At 44.7% G+C, this 23,592-nt stretch overlaps 1 protein-coding gene across 3 annotated transcripts in view; it reads left to right on the forward strand.

Moving 5' to 3' along the window:
* Positions 1–23,592, forward strand: part of LOC135517137 (semaphorin-5A-like) — a 372,787-nt gene that overhangs the window by 151,239 nt on the left and 197,956 nt on the right. For all 3 annotated transcript variants that reach the window (XR_010451994.1, XM_064941174.1, XM_064941175.1), the window contains exons 7-9: positions 13,010–13,223; positions 16,678–16,963; positions 21,881–22,016. Coding sequence is in view for 2 of the 3 variants with exons in the window: in XM_064941174.1 (XP_064797246.1) it covers positions 13,010–13,223; positions 16,678–16,963; positions 21,881–22,016 (636 nt within the window). In the remaining variant the exon portion in view is untranslated. The remainder of the gene's footprint in view (positions 1–13,009; positions 13,224–16,677; positions 16,964–21,880; positions 22,017–23,592) is intronic.

Here is a 23,592-nt window from a genome sequence, read left to right on the forward strand (position 1 = left end):
AACAAGGCTTGTGTTCTGTATGGTTAGATATTGTGGAACCCCAATTGGAGAATATAGTATTTATAATTCAGTATTTATAATTTATTTGGGTTTCCAAGGGTTTCCATCGAAAAACAAACATTTATTTACACAACAATATGTGTCTGCCCATAAATTGTAACAAAAAAATGTTGGTTTATATAAATCCACTCAGAAAAAAACATGACTTCAGCTTAGATTGATAGGAATGGAGGTGAAAATCTTGCTCTAAGCATATTTTATTCACCGTGAGATTTCCCGGTTACACCATGTGTTATAATGACATATCAACACCGTACACGTTCCACCTCTTAAACGTATTCAGAACTGCTGCCTCAGGTTATGCTGCGTGACTTTTTAGTGGGAACAAGTGTCAGGGCCATGTGTAGGTTGAGCTGTTAAGTATTTTTAAACACAGAGAGCTGGATTTGGCCCGCTTTCAAAGGCAGGCAAACCAAGCGTCTGAGCACCGAGTCTCACATCGAGCTGCTTGTGAAAACGGAAAGGCTTTCCTTAAGTCAGTGATATAGTTTAATAACACGTTACCCAGGGCTTTCATTCATCCAGTGATGTGGTTTAATTACGCTTTACCCAGGGATTTATTTAAGTCAGTGAGGGCGTTTAATAACGCATTATCCAGGTCAACAGATGGATTTCACTAGAGTCATTATAATGACACAACTCTACCAGGAGCAATAACAAGTCATTATAATGACACAACTCTACCAGGAGGAATAACAAGTCATTATAATGACCCAACTCTACTAGAGGAATAACAAGTCATTATAATGACCCAACTCTACCAGGAGGAATAACAAGTCATTATAATGACACAACTCTACCAGGAGGAATAACAAGTCATTATAATGACCCAACTCTACCAGGAGGAATAACAAGTCATTATAATGACCCAACTCTACCAGGAGGAATAACAAGTCATTATAATGACCCAACTCTACCAGGAGGAATAACAAGTCATTATAATGTCACAACTCTACCAGGAGGAATAACAAGTCATTATAATGACGCAACACTTCTAGGAGGAATAACAAGTCATTATAATGTCACAACTCTACCAGGAGGAATAACAAGTCATTATAATGACCCAACTCTACCAGGAGGAATAACAAGTCATTATAATGACCCAACTCTACCAGGAGGAATAACAAGTCATTATAATGACCCAACTCTACCTGGAGGAATAACAAGTCATTATAATGACCCAACTCTACCAGGAGGAATAACAAGTCATTATAATGTCACAACTCTACCAGGAGGAATAACAAGTCATTATAATGACCCAACACTTCTAGGAGGAATAACAAGTCATTATAATGTCACAACTCTACCAGGAGGAATAACAAGTCATTATAATGACCCAACTTTACTAGGAGGAATAACAAGTCATTATAATGACCCAACTCTACTAGAGGAATAACAAGTCATTATAATGACCCAACTCTACCAGGAGGAATAACAAGTCATTATAATGACACAACTCTACCAGGAGGAATAACAAGTCATTATAATGACCCAACTCTACCAGGAGGAATAACAAGTCATTATAATGACCCAACTCTACCAGGAGGAATAACAAGTCATTATGATGACCAAACACTACCAGGAGGACTAACAAGTCATTATAATGACCCAACACTACCAGGAGGAATAACAAGTCATTATAATGACCAAACACCTCTAGGAGGAATAACAAGTCATTATAATGACCCAACACTTCTAGGAGGAATAACAAGTCGTTATAATGACCCAACTCTACCAGGAGGGATAACAAGTCATTATAATGACCCAACTCTACCAGGAGGAATAACAAGTCATTATAATGACCCAACACTTCTAGGAGGAATAACAAGTCGTTATAATGACCCAACTCTACCAGGAGGAATAACAAGTCATTATAATGACCCAACACTTCTAGGAGGAAAAACAAGTGATTATAATGACCCAACTCTACCTGGAGGAATAACAAGTCATTATAATGGCCAAACACTACCAGGAGGAATAACAAGTCATTATAATGACCCAACACTTCTAGGAGGAATAACAAGTCATTATAATGACCAAACACTACCAGGAGGAATAACAAGTCATTATAATGACCCAATACTACCAGGAGGAATAACAAGTCATTATAATGACCCAACTCTACCATGAGGAATAACAATTCATTATAATGACCAAACACTACCAGGAGGAATAACAAGTCATTATAATGACCCAACACTTCTAGGAGGAATAACAAGTCATTATAATGACCAAACACTACCAGGAGGAATAACAAGTCATTATAATGACACAACTCTACCAGGAGGAATAACAAGTCATTATAATGACCCAACTCTACCAGGAGGAATAACAAGTCATTATAATGACCCAACTCTACCAGGAGGAATAACAGGTCATTATAATGACCCAAAGCTTCTAGAGGAAACTACAAGTGTGTGAACCTCTATAGGGAATACGGCGCTATGGTGAAGTTGGATTTTTTTTCTTATCATTGGTCCTGTGATAGATATTTTGTTATTCAGCCTTTTCTCAAATAGATGTGTTCAACTCCTGCATCGTCTCTCCTCTGTCACCTCCCTTTTTCAAAAATGTCCAAGGTAAGCGAGGAAATGGGAAGTGGACAGAAATGAGACTCTCCTTCACCACTCGCTTGTCATCAGGCAAATAACTTTCACAGGGGAGTAAAACTCAAAATAAATATAAATCAATTGTAGCTAGTTTTTTGCATTCTTTTCTCCTCTGAGAAAACAACAACTGCTTCAAAGGTGGTGTTGCAGATATTAAACTCTTCCGCAATGGACTCAGGTTTACTCTATCCTGATGAAGGACTCAGGGAGGATACACTATCCTGATGAAGGACTCAGGTATACGCTATCCTGATGAAGGACTCAGGTAGGATACGCTATCCTGATGAAGGACTCAGGTTTACACTATCCTGATGAAGGACTCAGGTAGGATACACTATCCTGATGAAGGACTCAGGAGGATACACTATCCTGATGAAGGACTCAGGAGGATACACTATCCTGATGAAGGACTCAGGTAGGATACACTATCCTGATGAAGGACTCAGGGAGGATACACTATCCTGATGAAGGACTCAGGTAGGATACACTATCCTGATGAAGGACTCAGGGAGGATACACTATCCTGATGAAGGACTCAGGGAGGATACACTATCCTGATGAAGGACTCAGGGAGGATACACTATCCTGATGAAGGACTCAGGTAGGATACACTATCCTGATGAAGGACTCAGGTAGGATACACTATCCTGATGAAGGACTCAGGGAGGATACACTATCCTGATGAAGGACTCAGGTAGGATACACTATCCTGATGAAGGACTCAGGAGGATACACTATCCTGATGAAGGACTCAGGGAGGATACACTATCCTGATGAAGGACTCAGGTAGGATACACTATCCTGATGAAGGACTCAGGTAGGATACACTATCCTGATGAAGGACTCAGGGAGGATACACTATCCTGATGAAGGACTCAGGTTTACTCTATCCTGATGAAGGACTCAGGGAGGATACACTATCCTGATGAAGGACTCAGGGAGGATACACTATCCTGATGAAGGACTCAGGTAGGATACACTATCCTGATGAAGGACTCAGGGAGGATACACTATCCTGATGAAGGACTCAGGTAGGATACACTATCCTGATGAAGGACTCAGGGAGGATACACTATCCTGATGAAGGACTCAGGTAGGATACACTATCCTGATGAAGGACTCAGGGAGGATACACTATCCTGATGAAGGACTCAGGGAGGATACACTATCCTGATGAAGGACTCAGGGAGGATACACTATCCTGATGAAGGACTCAGGTAGGATACACTATCCTGATGAAGGACTCAGGTAGGATACACTATCCTGATGAAGGACTCAGGGAGGATACACTATCCTGATGAAGGACTCAGGTAGGATACACTATCCTGATGAAGGACTCAGGGAGGATACACTATCCTGATGAAGGACTCAGGTAGGATACACTATCCTGATGAAGGACTCAGGGAGGATACACTATCCTGATGAAGGACTCAGGGGAGGATACACTATCCTGATGAAGGACTCAGGGAGGATACACTATCCTGATGAAGGACTCAGGTAGGATACACTATCCTGATGAAGGACTCAGGTTTACTCTATCCTGATGAAGGACTCAGGGAGGATACACTATCCTGATGAAGGACTCAGGTAGGATACACTATCCTGATGAAGGACTCAGGGAGGATACACTATCCTGATGAAGGACTCAGGTAGGACACACTATCCTGATGAAGGACTCAGGTAGGATACACTATCCTGATGAAGGACTCAGGGAGGATACACTATCCTGATGAAGGACTCAGGGAGGATACACTATCCTGATGAAGGACTCAGGTAGGATACACTATCCTGATGAAGGACTCAGGTAGGATACACTATCCTGATGAAGGACTCAGGTTTACACTATCCTGATGAAGGACTCAGGTAGGATACACTATCCTGATGAAGGACTCAGGTTTACACTATCCTGATGAAGGACTCAGGGAGGATACACTATCCTGATGAAGGACTCAGGTAGGATACACTATCCTGATGAAGGACTCAGGTAGGATACACTATCCTGATGAAGGACTCAGGTTTACACTATCCTGATGAAGGACTCAGGGAGGATACACTATCCTGATGAAGGACTCAGGTAGGATACACTATCCTGATGAAGGACTCAGGTAGGATACACTATCCTGATGAAGGACTCAGGTTTACACTATCCTGATGAAGGACTCAGGTAGGATACACTATCCTGATGAAGGACTCAGGTTTACACTATCCTGATGAAGGACTCAGGGAGGATACACTATCCTGATGAAGGACTCAGGGAGGATACACTATCCTGATGAAGGACTCAGGTTTACACTATCCTGATGAAGGACTCAGGGAGGATACACTATCCTGATGAAGGACTCAGGTAGGATACACTATCCTGATGAAGGACTCAGGGAGGATACACTATCCTGATGAAGGACTCAGGTAGGATACACTATCCTGATGAAGGACTCAGGTAGGATACACTATCCTGATGAAGGACTCAGGGAGGATACACTATCCTGATGAAGGACTCAGGTAGGACACACTATCCTGATGAAGGACTCAGGTTTACACTATCCTGATGAAGGACTCAGGGAGGATACACTATCCTGATGAAGGACTCAGGTAGGATACACTATCCTGATGAAGGACTCAGGTTTACACTATCCTGATGAAGGACTCAGGTAGGATACACTATCCTGATGAAGGACTCAGGTAGGATACGCTATCCTGATGAAGGACTCAGGTAGGACACACTATCCTGATGAAGGACTCAGGGAGGATACACTATCCTGATGAAGGACTCAGGGAGGATACACTATCCTGATGAAGGACTCAGGTAGGATACACTATCCTGATGAAGGACTCAGGGAGGATACACTATCCTGATGAAGGACTCAGGTAGGATACACTATCCTGATGAAGGACTCAGGGAGGATACACTATCCTGATGAAGGACTCAGGTAGGATACACTATCCTGATGAAGGACTCAGGGAGGATACACTATCCTGATGAAGGACTCAGGTAGGATACACTATCCTGATGAAGGACTCAGGTAGGATACACTATCCTGATGAAGGACTCAGGTAGGATACACTATCCTGATGAAGGACTCAGGTAGGATACACTATCCTGATGAAGGACTCAGGTAGGATACACTATCCTGATGAAGGACTCAGGTTTACACTATCCTGATGAAGGACTCAGGTAGGATACACTATCCTGATGAAGGACTCAGGTTTACACTATCCTGATGAAGGACTCAGGGAGGATACACTATCCTGATGAAGGACTCAGGTAGGATACACTATCCTGATGAAGGACTCAGGGAGGATACACTATCCTGATGAAGGACTCAGGTAGGACACACTATCCTGATGAAGGACTCAGGTTTACACTATCCTGATGAAGGACTCAGGGAGGATACACTATCCTGATGAAGGACTCAGGTAGGATACACTATCCTGATGAAGGACTCAGGGAGGATACACTATCCTGATGAAGGACTCAGGTAGGATACACTATCCTGATGAAGGACTCAGGGAGGATACACTATCCTGATGAAGGACTCAGGTAGGATACGCTATCCTGATGAAGGACTCAGGGAGGATACACTATCCTGATGAAGGACTCAGGTAGGATACACTATCCTGATGAAGGACTCAGGTAGGATACACTATCCTGATGAAGGACTCAGGGAGGATACTCTATCCTGATGAAGGACTCAGGTTTACTCTATCCTGATGAAGGACTCAGGGAGGATACACTATCCTGATGAAGGACTCAGGGAGGATACACTATCCTGATGAAGGACTCAGGTAGGACACACTATCCTGATGAAGGACTCAGGTAGGATACACTATCCTGATGAAGGACTCAGGGAGGATACACTATCCTGATGAAGGACTCAGGGAGGATACACTATCCTGATGAAGGACTCAGGGAGGATACACTATCCTGATGAAGGACTCAGGTAGGATACACTATCCTGATGAAGGACTCAGGGAGGATACGCTATCCTGATGAAGGACTCAGGGAGGATACACTATCCTGATGAAGGACTCAGGTAGGATACGCTATCCTGATGAAGGACTCAGGGAGGATACACTATCCTGATGAAGGACTCAGGTAGGATACACTATCCTGATGAAGGACTCAGGTAGGATACACTATCCTGATGAAGGACTCAGGGAGGATACTCTATCCTGATGAAGGACTCAGGTTTACTCTATCCTGATGAAGGACTCAGGGAGGATACACTATCCTGATGAAGGACTCAGGTAGGATACACTATCCTGATGAAGGACTCAGGTAGGATACACTATCCTGATGAAGGACTCAGGTAGGATACACTATCCTGATGAAGGACTCAGGTAGGATACACTATCCTGATGAAGGACTCAGGGAGGATACACTATCCTGATGAAGGACTCAGGGAGGATACTCTATCCTGATGAAGGACTCAGGTTTACTCTATCCTGATGAAGGACTCAGGGAGGATACACTATCCTGATGAAGGACTCAGGTAGGATACACTATCCTGATGAAGGACTCAGGGAGGATACACTATCCTGATGAAGGACTCAGGTAGGATACACTATCCTGATGAAGGACTCAGGTAGGATACACTATCCTGATGAAGGACTCAGGTAGGATACACTATCCTGATGAAGGACTCAGGTAGGATACACTATCCTGATGAAGGACTCAGGTTTACGCTATCCTGATGAAGGACTCAGGTAGGATACACTATCCTGATGAAGGACTCAGGGAGGATACACTATCCTGATGAAGGACTCAGGTTTACACTATCCTGATGAAGGACTCAGGTAGGATACACTATCCTGATGAAGGACTCAGGGAGGATACACTATCCTGATGAAGGACTCAGGGAGGATACACTATCCTGATGAAGGACTCAGGTTTACACTATCCTGATGAAGGACTCAGGTAGGATACACTATCCTGATGAAGGACTCAGGGAGGATACACTATCCTGATGAAGGACTCAGGTAGGATACACTATCCTGATGAAGGACTCAGGGAGGATACACTATCCTGATGAAGGACTCAGGGAGGATACACTATCCTGATGAAGGACTCAGGGAGGATACACTATCCTGATGAAGGACTCAGGTAGGACACACTATCCTGATGAAGGACTCAGGTTTACACTATCCTGATGAAGGACTCAGGTAGGATACACTATCCTGATGAAGGACTCAGGTAGGATACACTATCCTGATGAAGGACTCAGGGAGGATACACTATCCTGATGAAGGACTCAGGTAGGACACACTATCCTGATGAAGGACTCAGGTTTACACTATCCTGATGAAGGACTCAGGTAGGATACACTATCCTGATGAAGGACTCAGGTAGGATACACTATCCTGATGAAGGACTCAGGTAGGATACACTATCCTGATGAAGGACTCAGGTAGGATACACTATCCTGATGAAGGACTCAGGTAGGATACACTATCCTGATGAAGGACTCAGGTAGGATACACTATCCTGATGAAGGACTCAGGTAGGATACACTATCCTGATGAAGGACTCAGGTAGGATACACTATCCTGATGAAGGACTCAGGTAGGATACACTATCCTGATGAAGGACTCAGGTAGGATACACTATCCTGATGAAGGACTCAGGTAGGATACACTATCCTGATGAAGGACTCAGGTTTACACTATCCTGATGAAGGACTCAGGTAGGATACACTATCCTGATGAAGGACTCAGGTAGGATACACTATCCTGATGAAGGACTCAGGGAGGATACACTATCCTGATGAAGGACTCAGGGAGGATACACTATCCTGATGAAGGACTCAGGTAGGATACACTATCCTGATGAAGGACTCAGGTAGGATACACTATCCTGATGAAGGACTCAGGGAGGATACACTATCCTGATGAAGGACTCAGGTAGGACACACTATCCTGATGAAGGACTCAGGTTTACACTATCCTGATGAAGGACTCAGGTAGGATACACTATCCTGATGAAGGACTCAGGTAGGATACACTATCCTGATGAAGGACTCAGGGAGGATACACTATCCTGATGAAGGACTCAGGTAGGATACACTATCCTGATGAAGGACTCAGGTAGGATACACTATCCTGATGAAGGACTCAGGGAGGATACACTATCCTGATGAAGGACTCAGGTAGGACACACTATCCTGATGAAGGACTCAGGTTTACACTATCCTGATGAAGGACTCAGGTAGGATACACTATCCTGATGAAGGACTCAGGTAGGATACACTATCCTGATGAAGGACTCAGGGAGGATACACTATCCTGATGAAGGACTCAGGGAGGATACACTATCCTGATGAAGGACTCAGGGAGGATACACTATCCTGATGAAGGACTCAGGGAGGATACACTATCCTGATGAAGGACTCAGGTAGGATACACTATCCTGATGAAGGACTCAGGTAGGATACACTATCCTGATGAAGGACTCAGGTAGGATACACTATCCTGATGAAGGACTCAGGGCGGATACACTATCCTGATGAAGGACTCAGGTAGGATACACTATCCTGATGAAGGACTCAGGGCAGATACACTATCCTGATGAAGGACTCAGGTAGGATACACTATCCTGATGAAGGACTCAGGTAGGATACACTATCCTGATGAAGGACTCAGGTAGGATACACTATCCTGATGAAGGACTCAGGTTTACACTATCCTGATGAAGGACTCAGGTAGGATACACTATCCTGATGAAGGACTCAGGTAGGATACACTATCCTGATGAAGGACTCAGGTTTACACTATCCTGATGAAGGACTCAGGTTTACACTATCCTGATGAAGGACTCAGGGAGGATACACTATCCTGATGAAGGACTCAGGGCGGATACACTATCCTGATGAAGGACTCAGGTAGGATACACTATCCTGATGAAGGACTCAGGGAGGATACACTATCCTGATGAAGGACTCAGGTAGGATACACTATCCTGATGAAGGACTCAGGGAGGATACACTATCCTGATGAAGGACTCAGGTTTACTCTATCCTGATGAAGGACTCAGGTAGGATACACTATCCTGATGAAGGACTCAGGTAGGATACACTATCCTGATGAAGGACTCAGGTAGGATACACTATCCTGATGAAGGATGGTGGAGAGAAGATTGGAGGAAAGAGGACAGAGGAGAGAGGACGGAGGAGAGAGGACTGGAGAAGAGATGATTGGAGAAGAGATTATTGGAGGACAGAGGATGGAGGAGAGAGGATTGGAGGAGAGAGGACAGAGAAGAGAGGACTCGAGGAGAGAGGATTGGAGGAGAGAGGATGGAGGAGAGTGGATTGGAGGAGACAGGACAGAGCAGAGAGGATTGGAGGGGAAGAAGATTGGAGGGGAGAGAGGATTGGAGGAGAGAGGACAGAGGAGAGAGGATTGGAGGAGAGAGGATTGGAGAATAGAGGATTGGAGGGGAGAGAGGATTGGAGGAGAGAGGATGGAGGAGAGAGGATTGGAGGAGAGAGGACCGAGGAGAGAGGACTGGAGGAAAGAGGATTGGAGGAGCGAGGATTGGAGGGGAGAGGATTGGAGGAGAGAGGACAGACTTTTTCCCAAATGAGTGTGTGGTTTAGGATAGGGTAAAGGAACTGTGTAGGAAGCCTTTCTCTTACCCTGGCTGATTCTCCAGGGGTTGGACTTGTATCCAAAACTGATTACAAAAGGGAGGATTTATTTTACCTTTATTTAACTAGGCAAGTTAAATTCTTATTTTCAATGACGGCCTAGGAACAGTGGGTTAACTGCCTTGTTCATGGGCAGAATGACAGACTTTCACCTTGTCAGCTCTGGGATTCAATATTGCAACCTTCCAGATAATAATCCAACCCTCTAAACACTAGGCTACCTGCCTCCCCTCTCTAACCACTAGGCTACCTGCCTCCCCCTCTAACCACTAGGATACCTTCCTCCCTCTCTAACCACTAGGCTACCTGCCTCCCCTCTCTAACCACTAGGCTACCTGCCTCCCCTCTCTAACCACTAGGATACCTGCCTCCCCTCTCTAACCACTAGGCTACCTGCCTCCCCCCTCTAACCACTAGGCTACCTGCCTCCCTCTCTAACCACTAGGCTACCTGCCTCCCCCCTCTAACCACTAGGCTACCTGCCGTCCCTACACTCTAACCACTAGGCTACCTGCCTCCCCCTCTAACCACTAGGCTACCTGCCTCCCTCTCTAACCACTAGGCTACCTGCCTCCCTCTCTAACCACTAGGCTACCTGCCTCCCTCTCTAACCACTAGGCTACCTGCCGTCCCTACACTCTAACCACTAGGCTACCTGCCGTCCCTACACTCTAACCACTAGGCTACCTGCCGTCCCTACACTCTAACCACTAGGCTACCTGCCGTCCCTACACTCTAACCACTAGGCTACCTGCCGTCCCTACACTCTAACCACTAGGCTACCTGCCGTCCCTACACTCTAACCACTAGGCTACCTGCCGTCCCTACACTATAACCACTAGGCTACCTGCCGTCCCTACACTCTAACCACTAGGCTACCTGCCGTCCCTACACTCTAACCACTAGGCTACCTGCCGTCCCTACACTCTAACCACTAGGCTACCTGCCTCCCCCCTCTAACCACTAGGCTACCTGCCGTCCCTACACTCTAACCACTAGGCTACCTGCCGTCCCTACACTCTATCCACTAGGCTACCTGCCGTCCCTACACTCTAACCACTAGGCTACCTGCCGTCCCTACACTCTAACCACTAGGCTACTTGCCGTCCCTACACTCTAACCACTAGGCTACCTGCCGTCCCTACACTCTAACCACTGAGCTACCTGCCGTCCCTACACTCTAACCACTAGGCTACCTGCCTCCTCTACACTCTAACCACTAGGCTACCTGCCGTCCCTACACTCTAACCACTAGGCTACCTGCCGTCCCTACACTCTAACCACTAGGATACCTGCCGTCCCTACACTCTAACCACTAGGATACCTGCCGTCCCTACACTCTAACCACTAGGCTACCTGCCGTCCCTACACTCTAACCACTAGGCTACCTGCCTCCCCCTCTAACCACTAGGCTACCTGCCGTCCCTACACTCTAACCACTAGGCTACCTGCCGCCCCTATTTGAGCTGGATACTGTAAGATGATCCTACAGTAACGATCAGTGACAGGTTTTTTCCTAGATGAGAAAAGCAGTTCCACAGGCACAGTTTCACAGTTAAAGTTCATGGGACTCCATATCCTTCTTTTTAATCTGAGCTCTGTACAAATGTCAGTTACCTCTTGGGCATGGTGGGCTGATAATGTACAAGACAAGAGGTGCGTGTGTGTATGTGTGTATTGACTGTGTGTGTTTGGTGGAAGCAATGATTAGCATTAGCAAGAATGGAGTGGATGATAGTCATAACAAGAATGTAATGAGATGAAGAATTCCTACTTATAAGCACAAGCACTCTGCACTCACATTGCTTTGCCTTGACCTTTGTATTATCATGATCAGTTATTCAAGTCAAACTCACAAATATCTCCCTCGTCCAAGCAACATCCCAAGTGCTCAATGTTTAGGCTTGTCTCATTGTGTGATCGTTCTGCGGCAACTGACAGTAATGGAGACCCCACCTCATCTCCTCCACCTCTGTCCCCCTCTCCCCTCCCCCACCCTCATCTCCTCCACCTCTGCCCCCCACCCTCATCTCCTCCACCTCTGTCCCCCTCTCTCCTCCCCCCTCATCTCCTCCACCTCTGTCCCCCTCTCTCCTCCCCCTCATCTGCTCCACCTCTGTCCCCCTCTCTCCTCCCCCCTCATCTGCTCCACCTCTGTCCCCCTCTCTCCTCCCCCTCATCTCCTCCACCTCTGTCCCCCTCTCTCCTCCCCCTCATCTCCTCCACCTCTGTCCCCCTCTCTCCTCCCCCTCATCTCCTCCACCTCTGTCCCCCTCTCTCCTCCCCCTCATCTCCTCCACCTCTGTCCCCCTCTCTCTCCCCCCCTCATCTCCTCCACCTCTGTCCCCCTCTCTCCTCCCCCTCATCTCCTCCACCTCTGTCCCCCTCTCTCCTCCCCCTCATCTCCTCCACCTCTGCCCCCTCTCCCTTCCCCCCCCCACCCTCATCTCCTCCACCTCTGTCCCCCTCTCTCCTCCCCCTCATCTCCTCCACCTCTGTCCCCCTCTCTCCCTCCCCCTCATCTCCTCCACCTCTGCCCCCCTCTCCCTTCCCCCCCACCCTCATCTCCTCCACCTCTGTCCCCCTCTCTCCTCCCCCTCATCTCCTCCACCTCTGTCCCCCTCTCCCCCCTCATCTGTCCCTCTCCCTCCTCCCCCTCTCCCTCCTGCCCGCCCCCTCCTGCCCTGCCCCCTCTAGCTGACCAACCTGACAGAGATCCATGACCAGATCAGTGGGATGGCCCGTTGTCCCTACAACCCTCTCCATAACTCCACAGCCCTGATCACGTCCAGTGGAGATCTGTATGCTGCTACCGCCATGGACTTCTCTGGCAGAGACCCAGCGATCTACCGCAGTCTAGGGGGGCTGCCGCCTCTACGCACCGCACAGTACAACTCCAAATGGCTGAATGGTAGGCTGGGGTACTGGGTAAAGGAAAGGGGAGTAGTGGATTGTGGGGTGTTATTAGGTGAAGTGAAGGGTAGGGGGATGAGCAGTAGTAGTATAGAGATGTAGAAAAGGGGTTGAAGGAGGTAACTTGTGGTGTCTGTCACTGTCACACTGTTCACTGATGACAAGACCATAAACACACTTTGTTTTGTTCTCATTCCTTTCAAGACAACAAGGGCTCAAAGTCTTTAACTTCTTAAAAAAAAAAAAATTATGTCACAAAATCTTTCTCGTTCTTTATTGACATGTTTCTCTCTTTCCTTGTCGAAGGACATCAAAGTGACAATTTCATCTGGTAGTAAAACCAATGAAATCAGTGTGTCGGCCTGAAGAGCTCAGTGTGTTCCAGTTCAGAAGCAAAGCCCCCTCTGGAACAGGGCTGCTGATTGAATACGCTGCTTCACTCATTCTCTCCCTCTAAAAGAGTCATTCTCTCCCTCTAAAAGAGTCATTCTCTCCCTCTAAAAGAGTCATTCTCTCCCTCTAAAAGAGTCATTCTCTCCCTCTAAAAGTGTCATTCTCTCCCTCTAAAAGAGTCATTCTCTCCCTCTAAAAGAGTCATTCTCTCCCTCTAAAAGAGTCATTCTCTCCCTCTAAAAGAGTCATTCTCTCCCTCTAAAAGAGTCATTCTCTCCCTCTAAAAGAGTCATTCTCTCCCTCTAAAAGAGTCATTCTCTCCTCTAAAAGAGTCATTCTCTCCCTCTAAAAGCATCATTCTCTCCCTCTAAAAGAGTCATTCTCTCCCTCTAAAAGAGTCATTCTCTCCCTCTAAAAGAGTCATTCTCTCCCTCTAAAAGAGTCATTCTCTCCCTCTAAAAGAGTCATTCTCTCCCTCTAAAAGAGTCATTCTCTCCTCTAAAAGAGTCATTCTCTCCTCTAAAAGAGTCATTCTCTCCCTCTAAAAGAGTCATTCTAAAAGAGTCATTCTCTCCCTCTCTAAAAGAGTCATTCTCTCCCTCTAAAAGAGTCATTCTCTCCCTCTAAAAGAGTCATTCTCTCCCTCTAAAAGAGTCATTCTCTAAAAGAGTCATCTAAAAGAGTCATTCTCTCCCTAAAAGAGTCATTCTCTCCGTCTAAAAGAGTCATTCTCTCCCTCTAAAAGTGTCATTCTCTCCCTCTAAAAGAGTCATTCTCTCCCTCTAAAAGAGTCATTCTCTCCCTCTAAAAGCGTCATTCTCTCCCTCTAAAAGAGTCATTCTCTCCCTCTAAAAGAGTCATTCTCTCCCTCTAAAAGAGTCATTCTCTCCCTCTAAAAGAGTCATTCTCTCCCTCTAAAAGAGTCATTCTCTCCCTCTGAAAGAGTCATTCTCTCCCTCTAAAATAGTCATTCTCTCACTCTAAAAGAGTCATTCTCTCCCTCTAAAAGAGTCATTCTCTCCCTCTAAAAGAGTCATTCTCTCCCTCTAAAAGAGTCATTTTCTCCCTCTGAAAGAGTCATTCTCTCCCTCTAAAAGAGTCATTTTCTCCCTCTGAAAGAGTCATTCTCTCACTCTAAAAGAGCACGACAATCTCTTGTCAACCAGGGATTTGATCTGATTCGCTTTAAACCAATAAAATACAACCATAAAATAAATATATATTTATAAAAAGGCTCCACGTGTTGCATCAACCTTTGAGAAAAGGGTTCAGCAACTCATTTTATGTCAAATAGATTTCTCTCTCTCTCTCTCTCCTCCAGTGATGCTGTGCAAAGCCGAGGAGGAGAAGACCGTTTGAAAGAGCAACAAAAAAAATAATGTTTAATTTAAAAGTGGATTAAATCACTGTCAAGGAGGATAATGCATATGGTGAAGGTCCAATAATGTCACACATAAAAATGAACACCCAGCAATGAGTGGATGTGGGAGGTCAGCAGATTTACTGCACTTACACCACTGCTTGGTGATTCCTCATCTGAATCTGTAGGCTTCCCAGAATGAATAATAGGCTTCACCATTGGAACACAAAAGTCATTAATAAGAATGCCATCATTTATTTTCCCTAATCACTTTTACCTCACAGCTCTACATCAAGATCCTATGGACCCCTAAATAAATAAGCATAAATATGGGTTGTATTTACAATGGTGTTTGTTCTTCACTGGTTGCCCTTTTCTTGAGGCAACAGGTCACACATCTTGCTGATGTGATGGCACGCTGTGGTATTTCACCCAATAGATATGGGAGTTTTTCAAAACTGGGTTTGTTTTCAAAATTGGGTTTGTCTGTGTAACCTGAGGGAAATATGTGTCTCTAATATGGTCATACATTGGGCAGGAGGTTAGGAAGTGCAGCTCAGTTTCCACCTCATTTTGTGGGCAGTGTGCACATAGCCTGTCTTCTCTTGAGAGTCAGGTCTGCCTACGACGGCCTTTCTCAACAGCAAGGCTATACTCACTGAGTCTGTACATAGTCAAAGCTTTCCTTAAGTTTGGGTCAGTATTCTGCCAGGTATTCTGGTCAGGTTATTGGGGTGTGTTTGAGTTTGTGAACAGAGCCCCAGGACCAGCTTGCTTAGGGGACTCTTGTCCAGGTTCATCTCTCTGTAGGTGATGGCTTTGTTGTGGAAGGTTTGGGGATCGCTTCCTTTTTTTGGAATTTAACGTCTCTTTTCTGGATTTTGATAATTAGCGAGTATCAGCCTAATTGTGCTCTGCATTATTTGGTGTTTTGCATTAAACACTGTGGATATTTTTGCAGAATTCTGGTGTTTGCCCCATTTTGTGAATTCTTGGTTGGTGAACGGACCCCAGACCTCACAACTATGAAGGTCATTGGGTTCAAGTGTATTCGCTCTCTCTCTCTCTCTCTCTCTCTCTCGCTCTCTCTCTCTCTCTCTCTCTCTCTTGCTTTTTCTCTTGCCATTCCTTTCTCTCTCTCTGGCTGTTTCTCTTGTATCTCTCTCTCTCTCTGGCTGTTTATCTTGTATCCCTCTCTCTCTCTGGCTGTTTCTCTTGTATCTCTCTCTCTCTCTCTCTGGCTTTTATATTGCTATCTCTCTCTTGCTATCTCTCTATTGCTCTCTCTCTCTTTCTCACTCTCACTCTCACTCTCTCTCAAACTCCTCTGTTTTCTCTCTTGCCCTTCCTCCTACTTCAACAGAGCCTAACTTTGTCTCCTACTTCAATAGAGCCTAACTTTGTCTCCTACTTCAACAGAGCCTAACTTTGTCTCCTACTTCAACAGAGCCTAAATTTGTCTCCTCCTTCAATAGAACCTAACTTTGTCTCCTACTTCAACAGAGCCTAACTTTGTCTCCTACTTCAACAGAGCCTAACTTTGTCTCCTACTTCAACAGAGCCTAACTTTGTATCCTACTTCAATAGAACCTAACTTTGTCTCCTACTTCAACAGAGCCTAACTTTGTCTCCTACTTCAACAGAGCCTAACTTTGTCTGCTACTTCAACAGAGCCTAAATGTGTCTCCTACTTCAACAGAGCCTAACTTTGTCTCCTCCTACGACATCGGGAACTTCACCTACTTCTTCTTTCGGGAGAACGCGTTGGAACATGACTGCGGTCGGACCGTGTTCTCACGTGCTGCCCGGGTCTGTAAGAACGACATTGGAGGACGCTTCCTATTGGAGGACACCTGGACCACATTCATGAAGGCTCGGTTGAACTGCTCACGACCGGGAGAGATACCGTTCAACTATAATGAACTACAGGGAACGTTCCACCTGCCAGAGTTAGACCTGCTCTATGGGATCTTTACTACTAACGTGTAAGAAATACATTCTAGACACACAGAGACACACAGAATCAGAGACACACAGAGACACACAGAAACACACAGAATCAGAGACACACAGAGACACACAGAGACACACAGAAACACACAGAATCAGAGACACACAGAGACACACATAATCAGAGACACACAAAGACACACAGAGACACACAGAATCAGAGACACACAGAGACACACAGAGACACACAGAGACACACAGAATCAGAGACACACAGAGACACACAGAATCAGAGACACACAAAGACACACAGAATCAGAGACACACAGAGACACGCAGAGACACACAGAGACACACAGAGACACACAGAAACACACAGAATCAGAGACACACAGAGACACACATAATCAGAGACACACAAAGACACACAGAGACACACAGAATCAGAGACACACAGAGACACACAGAAACACACAGAATCAGAGACACACAGAGACACACAGAAACACACAGAATCAGAGACACACAAAGACACACAGAGACACACAGAATCAGAGACACACAGAGACACACAGAGACACACAGAATCAGAGACACACAAAGACACACAGAGACACACAGAATCAGAGACACACGGAGACACAGAATCAGAGACACACAATGGCAAACAGACACACATAATCAGAGACACACAAAGACACACAGAGACACACAGAATCAGAGACACACAGAGACACACAGAATCAGAGACTCACGGAGACACACAGAATCAGAGACACACAGAGACACACAGAAACACACAGAATCAGAGACACACAAAGACACACAGAGACACACAGAATCAGAGACACACAGAATCAGAGACACACTTTACCCTCTCTAACATGGCCCTGTGCAGACTTACTCTGTCACAATGGGCAGGACAAGGCAATGGTCAGAGATACCAGCAAGAGGGTAGGCTCCAGATGTGGCTGGTGGGATGAGCTATAGGAGGACAGGTTCATTGTAATGGAATGAATGGAACGGTATCAAACACATCAAACGTATATGGAAACCACATGTTTGATGCAGTTCCATTTATTCCATTCCAGCCATTACAATGAGGCAGTCCTCTCATAGCTCATCCCACCAGCCTCCACTGTGTACTCTGCCTAGAGGTTCCTTCATGGCTTTTCGTATTATATATGGTCAATAAACCTTGAAGTGGGCAAAACACTGAGTTATCCTTCAGGTACAGCTGATCATGAACAGTCATATTATACTATCATCATTCAATCACGTTTAGTTTGACAGTTTGATTCAGACTAGCTTCTCTCATGTTATTTTATAATATCTTAGAGAAGACACGTTCTTGCTAAAGTGACAGTTTGAAAATTCAAAGCTATTCATCAGGCCCGATCTGGACACTTAGCTAGAGAGGCAGAACCACTTAATTGAAGCCCGGTGTTAAATTTATAGTCAATTTAGACCATCCATCACTCACAGTGTGATCTGAGTCCATAGACACGATCTGGAAGGGACAGATGTAAAGGTATATACCAGTCAGCTAGCATTGTGTCTGCTTAGTTGGCTTCTTAATCTATCTCTCTCTATATATACTGTACTAGTCAAGCGTTTTGAGACACCTATTCATTCAAGAGTTTTTCTTTATTTTACTATTTTCTACCGTGTATAATAATGATGAAGACATTATAAAACTATGAAATTACACATATGGAGTCATGTATTTGTTGGCTGTTTTTCCTTCAATTTGCAGTCCAACTCATTCCAAACCATCTCAATTGGGTTGAGGTCGGGTAATTGTGGAGACTAGGTCATCTGATGCAGCACTCCATCACTCTCCTTCTTGGTCAAATAGCCCTTACACAGCCTGGAGGTGTGTTGGGTCATTGTCCTGTTGAAAAACAAATGATAGTCCCGCTAAGCGCAGACCAGATGGGATGGCGTATCGCTGCAGAATGCTGTGGTGGCCATGCTGGTAAAGTGTGCCTTGAATTCTAAGTAAATGAAAGACAGTTTCACCAGAAAAGCACACCCACACCATCACACCTCTTCCTCCATGCTTCATGGTGGGAACCACACATGTGGAGATTGTCTGTTCACCGACTCTGCATCTCACGGCAGTTAGAACCAAAAATCTCAAATTTGGACTCATCAGACCAAAGGACTAATGTCCATTGCTTGTGTTTCTTGGCCCAAGTAAGTCTCTTCTTCTTATTGGTGTCCTTTAGTAGTGTTTTCTTTGCAGCAAATCGACCATGAAGGCCTGATTCTCTCAGTCCCCTCTGAATAGTTGATGTTGAGATGTGTCTGTTACTTGAACTCTGTGAAGCATTTATTTGGGCTGCAATCTGAGGTGCAGTTAATTGCCGATTTCTGAGGCTGGTAACTCCAATGAACTTATCCTCTGCAGCAGAAGTAACTCTGGGTCTTCCTTTCCTGTGGTGGTCCTCATGAGAGCCAGTTTCATCATAGCGCTTGATGATTTTTGCGACTGCACTTGAAGAAACGTTCAAAGTTCTTTGATTTTTCAGGATTGACTGACCTTCATGTCTTAATGTAATGACAGGCTGTCATTTCTCTTTGCTTATTTGAGCTGTTCTTGCCATAATATGGATTTAGCCCTATTTGGTAAAAGACCATCTTCTGTATACCAAACCTACCTTGTCACAACACAACTGATTGGCTGAAATGCATTAACTTCTTTCGCATCATTGGGACGCTAGCGTCCCACCTCAACAACATCCGGTGAAATTGCAGTGCGCGTAATTCAAAAAACAAAAGTAGTAAAATGAAATCAGCAAAATACAAGTGTTATACACCATTATTTAGTTTAGAATCTTGGTAATCGAACCGCTTTGTGCTTTATGGCGAAAGCATAACATTTGATTGTCTGAGGACAGTGCCTCACCCACTTCCTGCATTAACATGAATTCATAACCTGCACAGGTGTCACAAAAATCAAAAATAGGGATAAAATAAATCACTTACCTTTGAAGATCTTCATCTTTTTGCAATCCAACGGGTCCCAGTTACACAATGAATGGTCGCTTTGTTCGACAAAGTCCTTCTTTATATCCCAAAAATGTCAGTTTATTTGGCGCGTTTGATTCAGAAATCCACCTGTTCCCGCCCAACAAGCCTACAAAGGAATCTAAAAAGTTACCTGTAAACTACGTCCAAACAATTCAAACAACGTTTCTAATCCAAACTCAGGTAGCCTAATATGTAAATAATCTATCAAATTTAAGATGGAATATACTGTGTTCAGTACCGGAGAAAAAGAACGAGGAGCGAGAACTCATTCACGCGCGTCAAAAGACTAGAGTCCTTCTGAGGGATATTCTGAAAGAATACGAATACTTCTTCATTTTTCAAAAAACAAAGCATGAAACAATTTCTAAAGACTGTTGACATCTAGTGGAAGCCATAGGAACTGCAGTCTGGGTCCTAATTATTAGACTTTCCCATAGAAAAACATTGAAATTCCAATGACCTCAAAAAAAGAAATTTGTCCTCGGGATTTCGCCTGCCAAATCAGTTCTGTCATACTAACAGACATTATTTTAACGGTTTTAGAAACTTTAGAGTGTTTTCTATCCAATACTACCATGTACATCCATATTCTAGCTTCTGGGCTTGAGTAACAGCCAGTGTACTTTGTGCACCTCAGTCATCCAAACCTCTGAATACTGCCCCCTAGCCTTAAAACGTTAACCTCTAGCGTCGAGCAATCCCGTATCCGGGAACGTAATCATAGCCTCAAGCTCATTAGCATAACGCAACATTAACTATTCATGAAAATGGCAAATGAAATGAAAAAGATATATTCACTCACAAGCTTAGCCTTTTGTTAACACTGTCATCTCAGATTTTCAAAATATGCTTTTCAACCATCGCTACACAAGCATTTGTGTCAGATTGTATTGATAGCTAGCATAGCATTAGCCTAGCATTCAGCAGGCAACATTTTCACAAAACAAGAAAAGCATTCAAATAAAGTAATTTACCTTTGAAGAACTTCAGATGTTTTCAATGAGGAGACTCTCAGTTCGATAGCAAATGTTCAGTTTTTCCAAAAAGATTATTTGTGTAGGAGAAATCGCTCCGTTTCGTTCATCACATTTGGCTAAGAAAAAAAACTGAAAATTCAGTCATTACAACGCCAAACTCTTTTCCAAATTAACTCCATAATATTGACAGAAACATGGCAAACGTTGTTTAGAATCAATCCTCAACGTGTTTTTCACATATCTATTCGATGATAAATCATTTGTGGCAGTTGTGTTTCTCCTCTGAAGAAAATGGAAACAGGCACGCAGCTGGAGATTACGCAATAATTTTGACGCAGGACACCAAGCGGGCACCTGGTAAATGTAGTCTCTTATGGTCAATCTTCCAATGATATGCCTACAAATACGTCACAATGCTGCAGACACCTTGGGGAAACGACAGAAAGTGTAGGCTCATTCCTGGCGCATTCACAGCCATATAAGGAGACATTGGAACACAGCGCCTTCAGAATCTGGGCCATTTCCTGTTTTAAATTTCATCTTGGTTTCGCCTGTAGCATTACTTCTGGGGCACTCACAGATAATATCTTTGCAGTTTTGTAAACGTCAGAGTGTTTTCTTTTCAAAGCTGTCAATTATATGCATAGTCGAGCATATTTTTGTGACAAAATATCTTGTTTAAACCGGGAACGTTTTTTTATCCAAAAATTAAAAGAGCGCCCCCTATATCGAAGAAGTGAAGAAGGAAATACAAGTTTTTTTAAGAAAGCACACCTGTTAATTGAAATGCATTTCAGCTTACTACCTCATGAAGCTGGATACAATCTAGAAAATAGTAAAAAATCAAGCAAAACCCTGGAATGAGTAGGTGTGTCCAAACTTTTGACTGGTACTGTATACATATTTATATGCATCTCTCTCCCTCTCCTCCCCCTACAGGAATAGCATAGCAGCGTCTGCGGTGTGTGCCTTCAACCTCAGTGCCATCACCCGTGTGTTCGGTGGCCCCTTCAAGTACCAGGAGAACTCTCGCTCTGCCTGGCTTCCTTACCCCAACCCTAACCCTGACTTCCAGGTAAATATACATCTACCCCAACCCTAACCCTGACTTCCAGGTAAATATACAGCTACCCCAACCCTAACCCTGACTTCCAGGTAAATATACACCTACACCAACCCTAACCCTGACTTCCAGGTAAATATACACCTACCCCAACCCTAACCCTGACTTCCAGGTAAATATACACCTACCCCAACCCTAACCCTGACTTCCAGGTAAATATACACCTACCCCAACCCTAGCCCTGACTTCCAGGTAAATATACACCTACCCCAACCCTAACCCTGACTTCCAGGTAAATATACACCTACCCCAACCCTAGCCCTGACATCCAGGTAAATATACACCTACCCCAACCCTAACCCTGACTTCCAGGCAAATATACACCTACCCCAACCCTAGCCCTGACTTCCAGGTAAATATACACCTACCCCAACCCTAACCCTGACATCCAGGTAAATATACACCTACCCCAACCCTAACCCTGACATCCAGGTAAATATACACCTACCCCAACCCTAGCCCTGACTTCCAGGTAAATATACACCTACCCCAACCCTAGCCCTGACTTCCAGGTAAATATACACCTACCCCAACCCTAGCCCTGACTTCCAGGTAAATATACACCTACCCCAACCCTAACCCTGACTTTTAGGTAAATGTACACCTACGCCAACCCTAAACTTGACTTTCAGGTAGATATATACCTACCCCAACCCTAACCTTGACTTTCAGGTAGATATTTACCTACAACAACCCTAACCTTGACTTTCAGGTAGATATTTACCTACAACAACCCTAACCTTGACTTTCAGGTAGATATTTACCTGCCCCAACCCTAACCTTGACTTTCAGGTAGATATATACCTGCCCCAACCCTAACCTTGACTTTCAGGTAGATATATACCTACCCCAACCCTAACCTTGACGTTCAGGTAGCTATAAACCTACCCCAACCCTAACCTTGACTTTCAGGTAGATATGTACCTTCCCCAACCCTAACCTTGACTTTCAGGTAGATATAAACCTACCCCAACCCTAACCTTGTCTTTCAGGTAGATATATACCTGCCCCAACCCTAACCTTGACTTTCAGGTAGATATTTACCTACCCCAACCCTAACCTTGACGTTCAGGTAGATATAAACCTACCCCAACCCTAACCTTGACTTGCAGGTAAGGAACTCCAAAATGGCCGTCAAACTGAGCTCACAGGGAAATCTCCTGTCCCAATATGGGTCTGAAGCCATGGGTTCAGCTAGGTATTTGTTCTATCAGGGTTAAGCCAGGCTCAGGTTCAGATTGGGATATGGTTTGGTAATAACCAGGCTGAAAATAACCAGACACCAGTAGCTACCATACAAGACAGATGGATGAGTCAGGTCACTGCCTTATATGAAATATCCGACGGTGAACAGTCCGCTCTAGTGGTCTTTTAGCCATCGTGCTGTTACACCCTCCTGGTTATTCTGAGAGCACAACATCCGTTTTTATCACCACAACAACAACTCTGACCAATTAACCAACACACAGAGACGTCATCACATACTCTGCCTTTGTAGGAATATACTCATGAGCATTGGTAGGTATTC

This window comes from Oncorhynchus masou, chromosome 28, assembly GCF_036934945.1.
Source record: "Oncorhynchus masou masou isolate Uvic2021 chromosome 28, UVic_Omas_1.1, whole genome shotgun sequence".
NCBI classification, from domain to species: domain Eukaryota; kingdom Metazoa; phylum Chordata; class Actinopteri; order Salmoniformes; family Salmonidae; genus Oncorhynchus; species Oncorhynchus masou.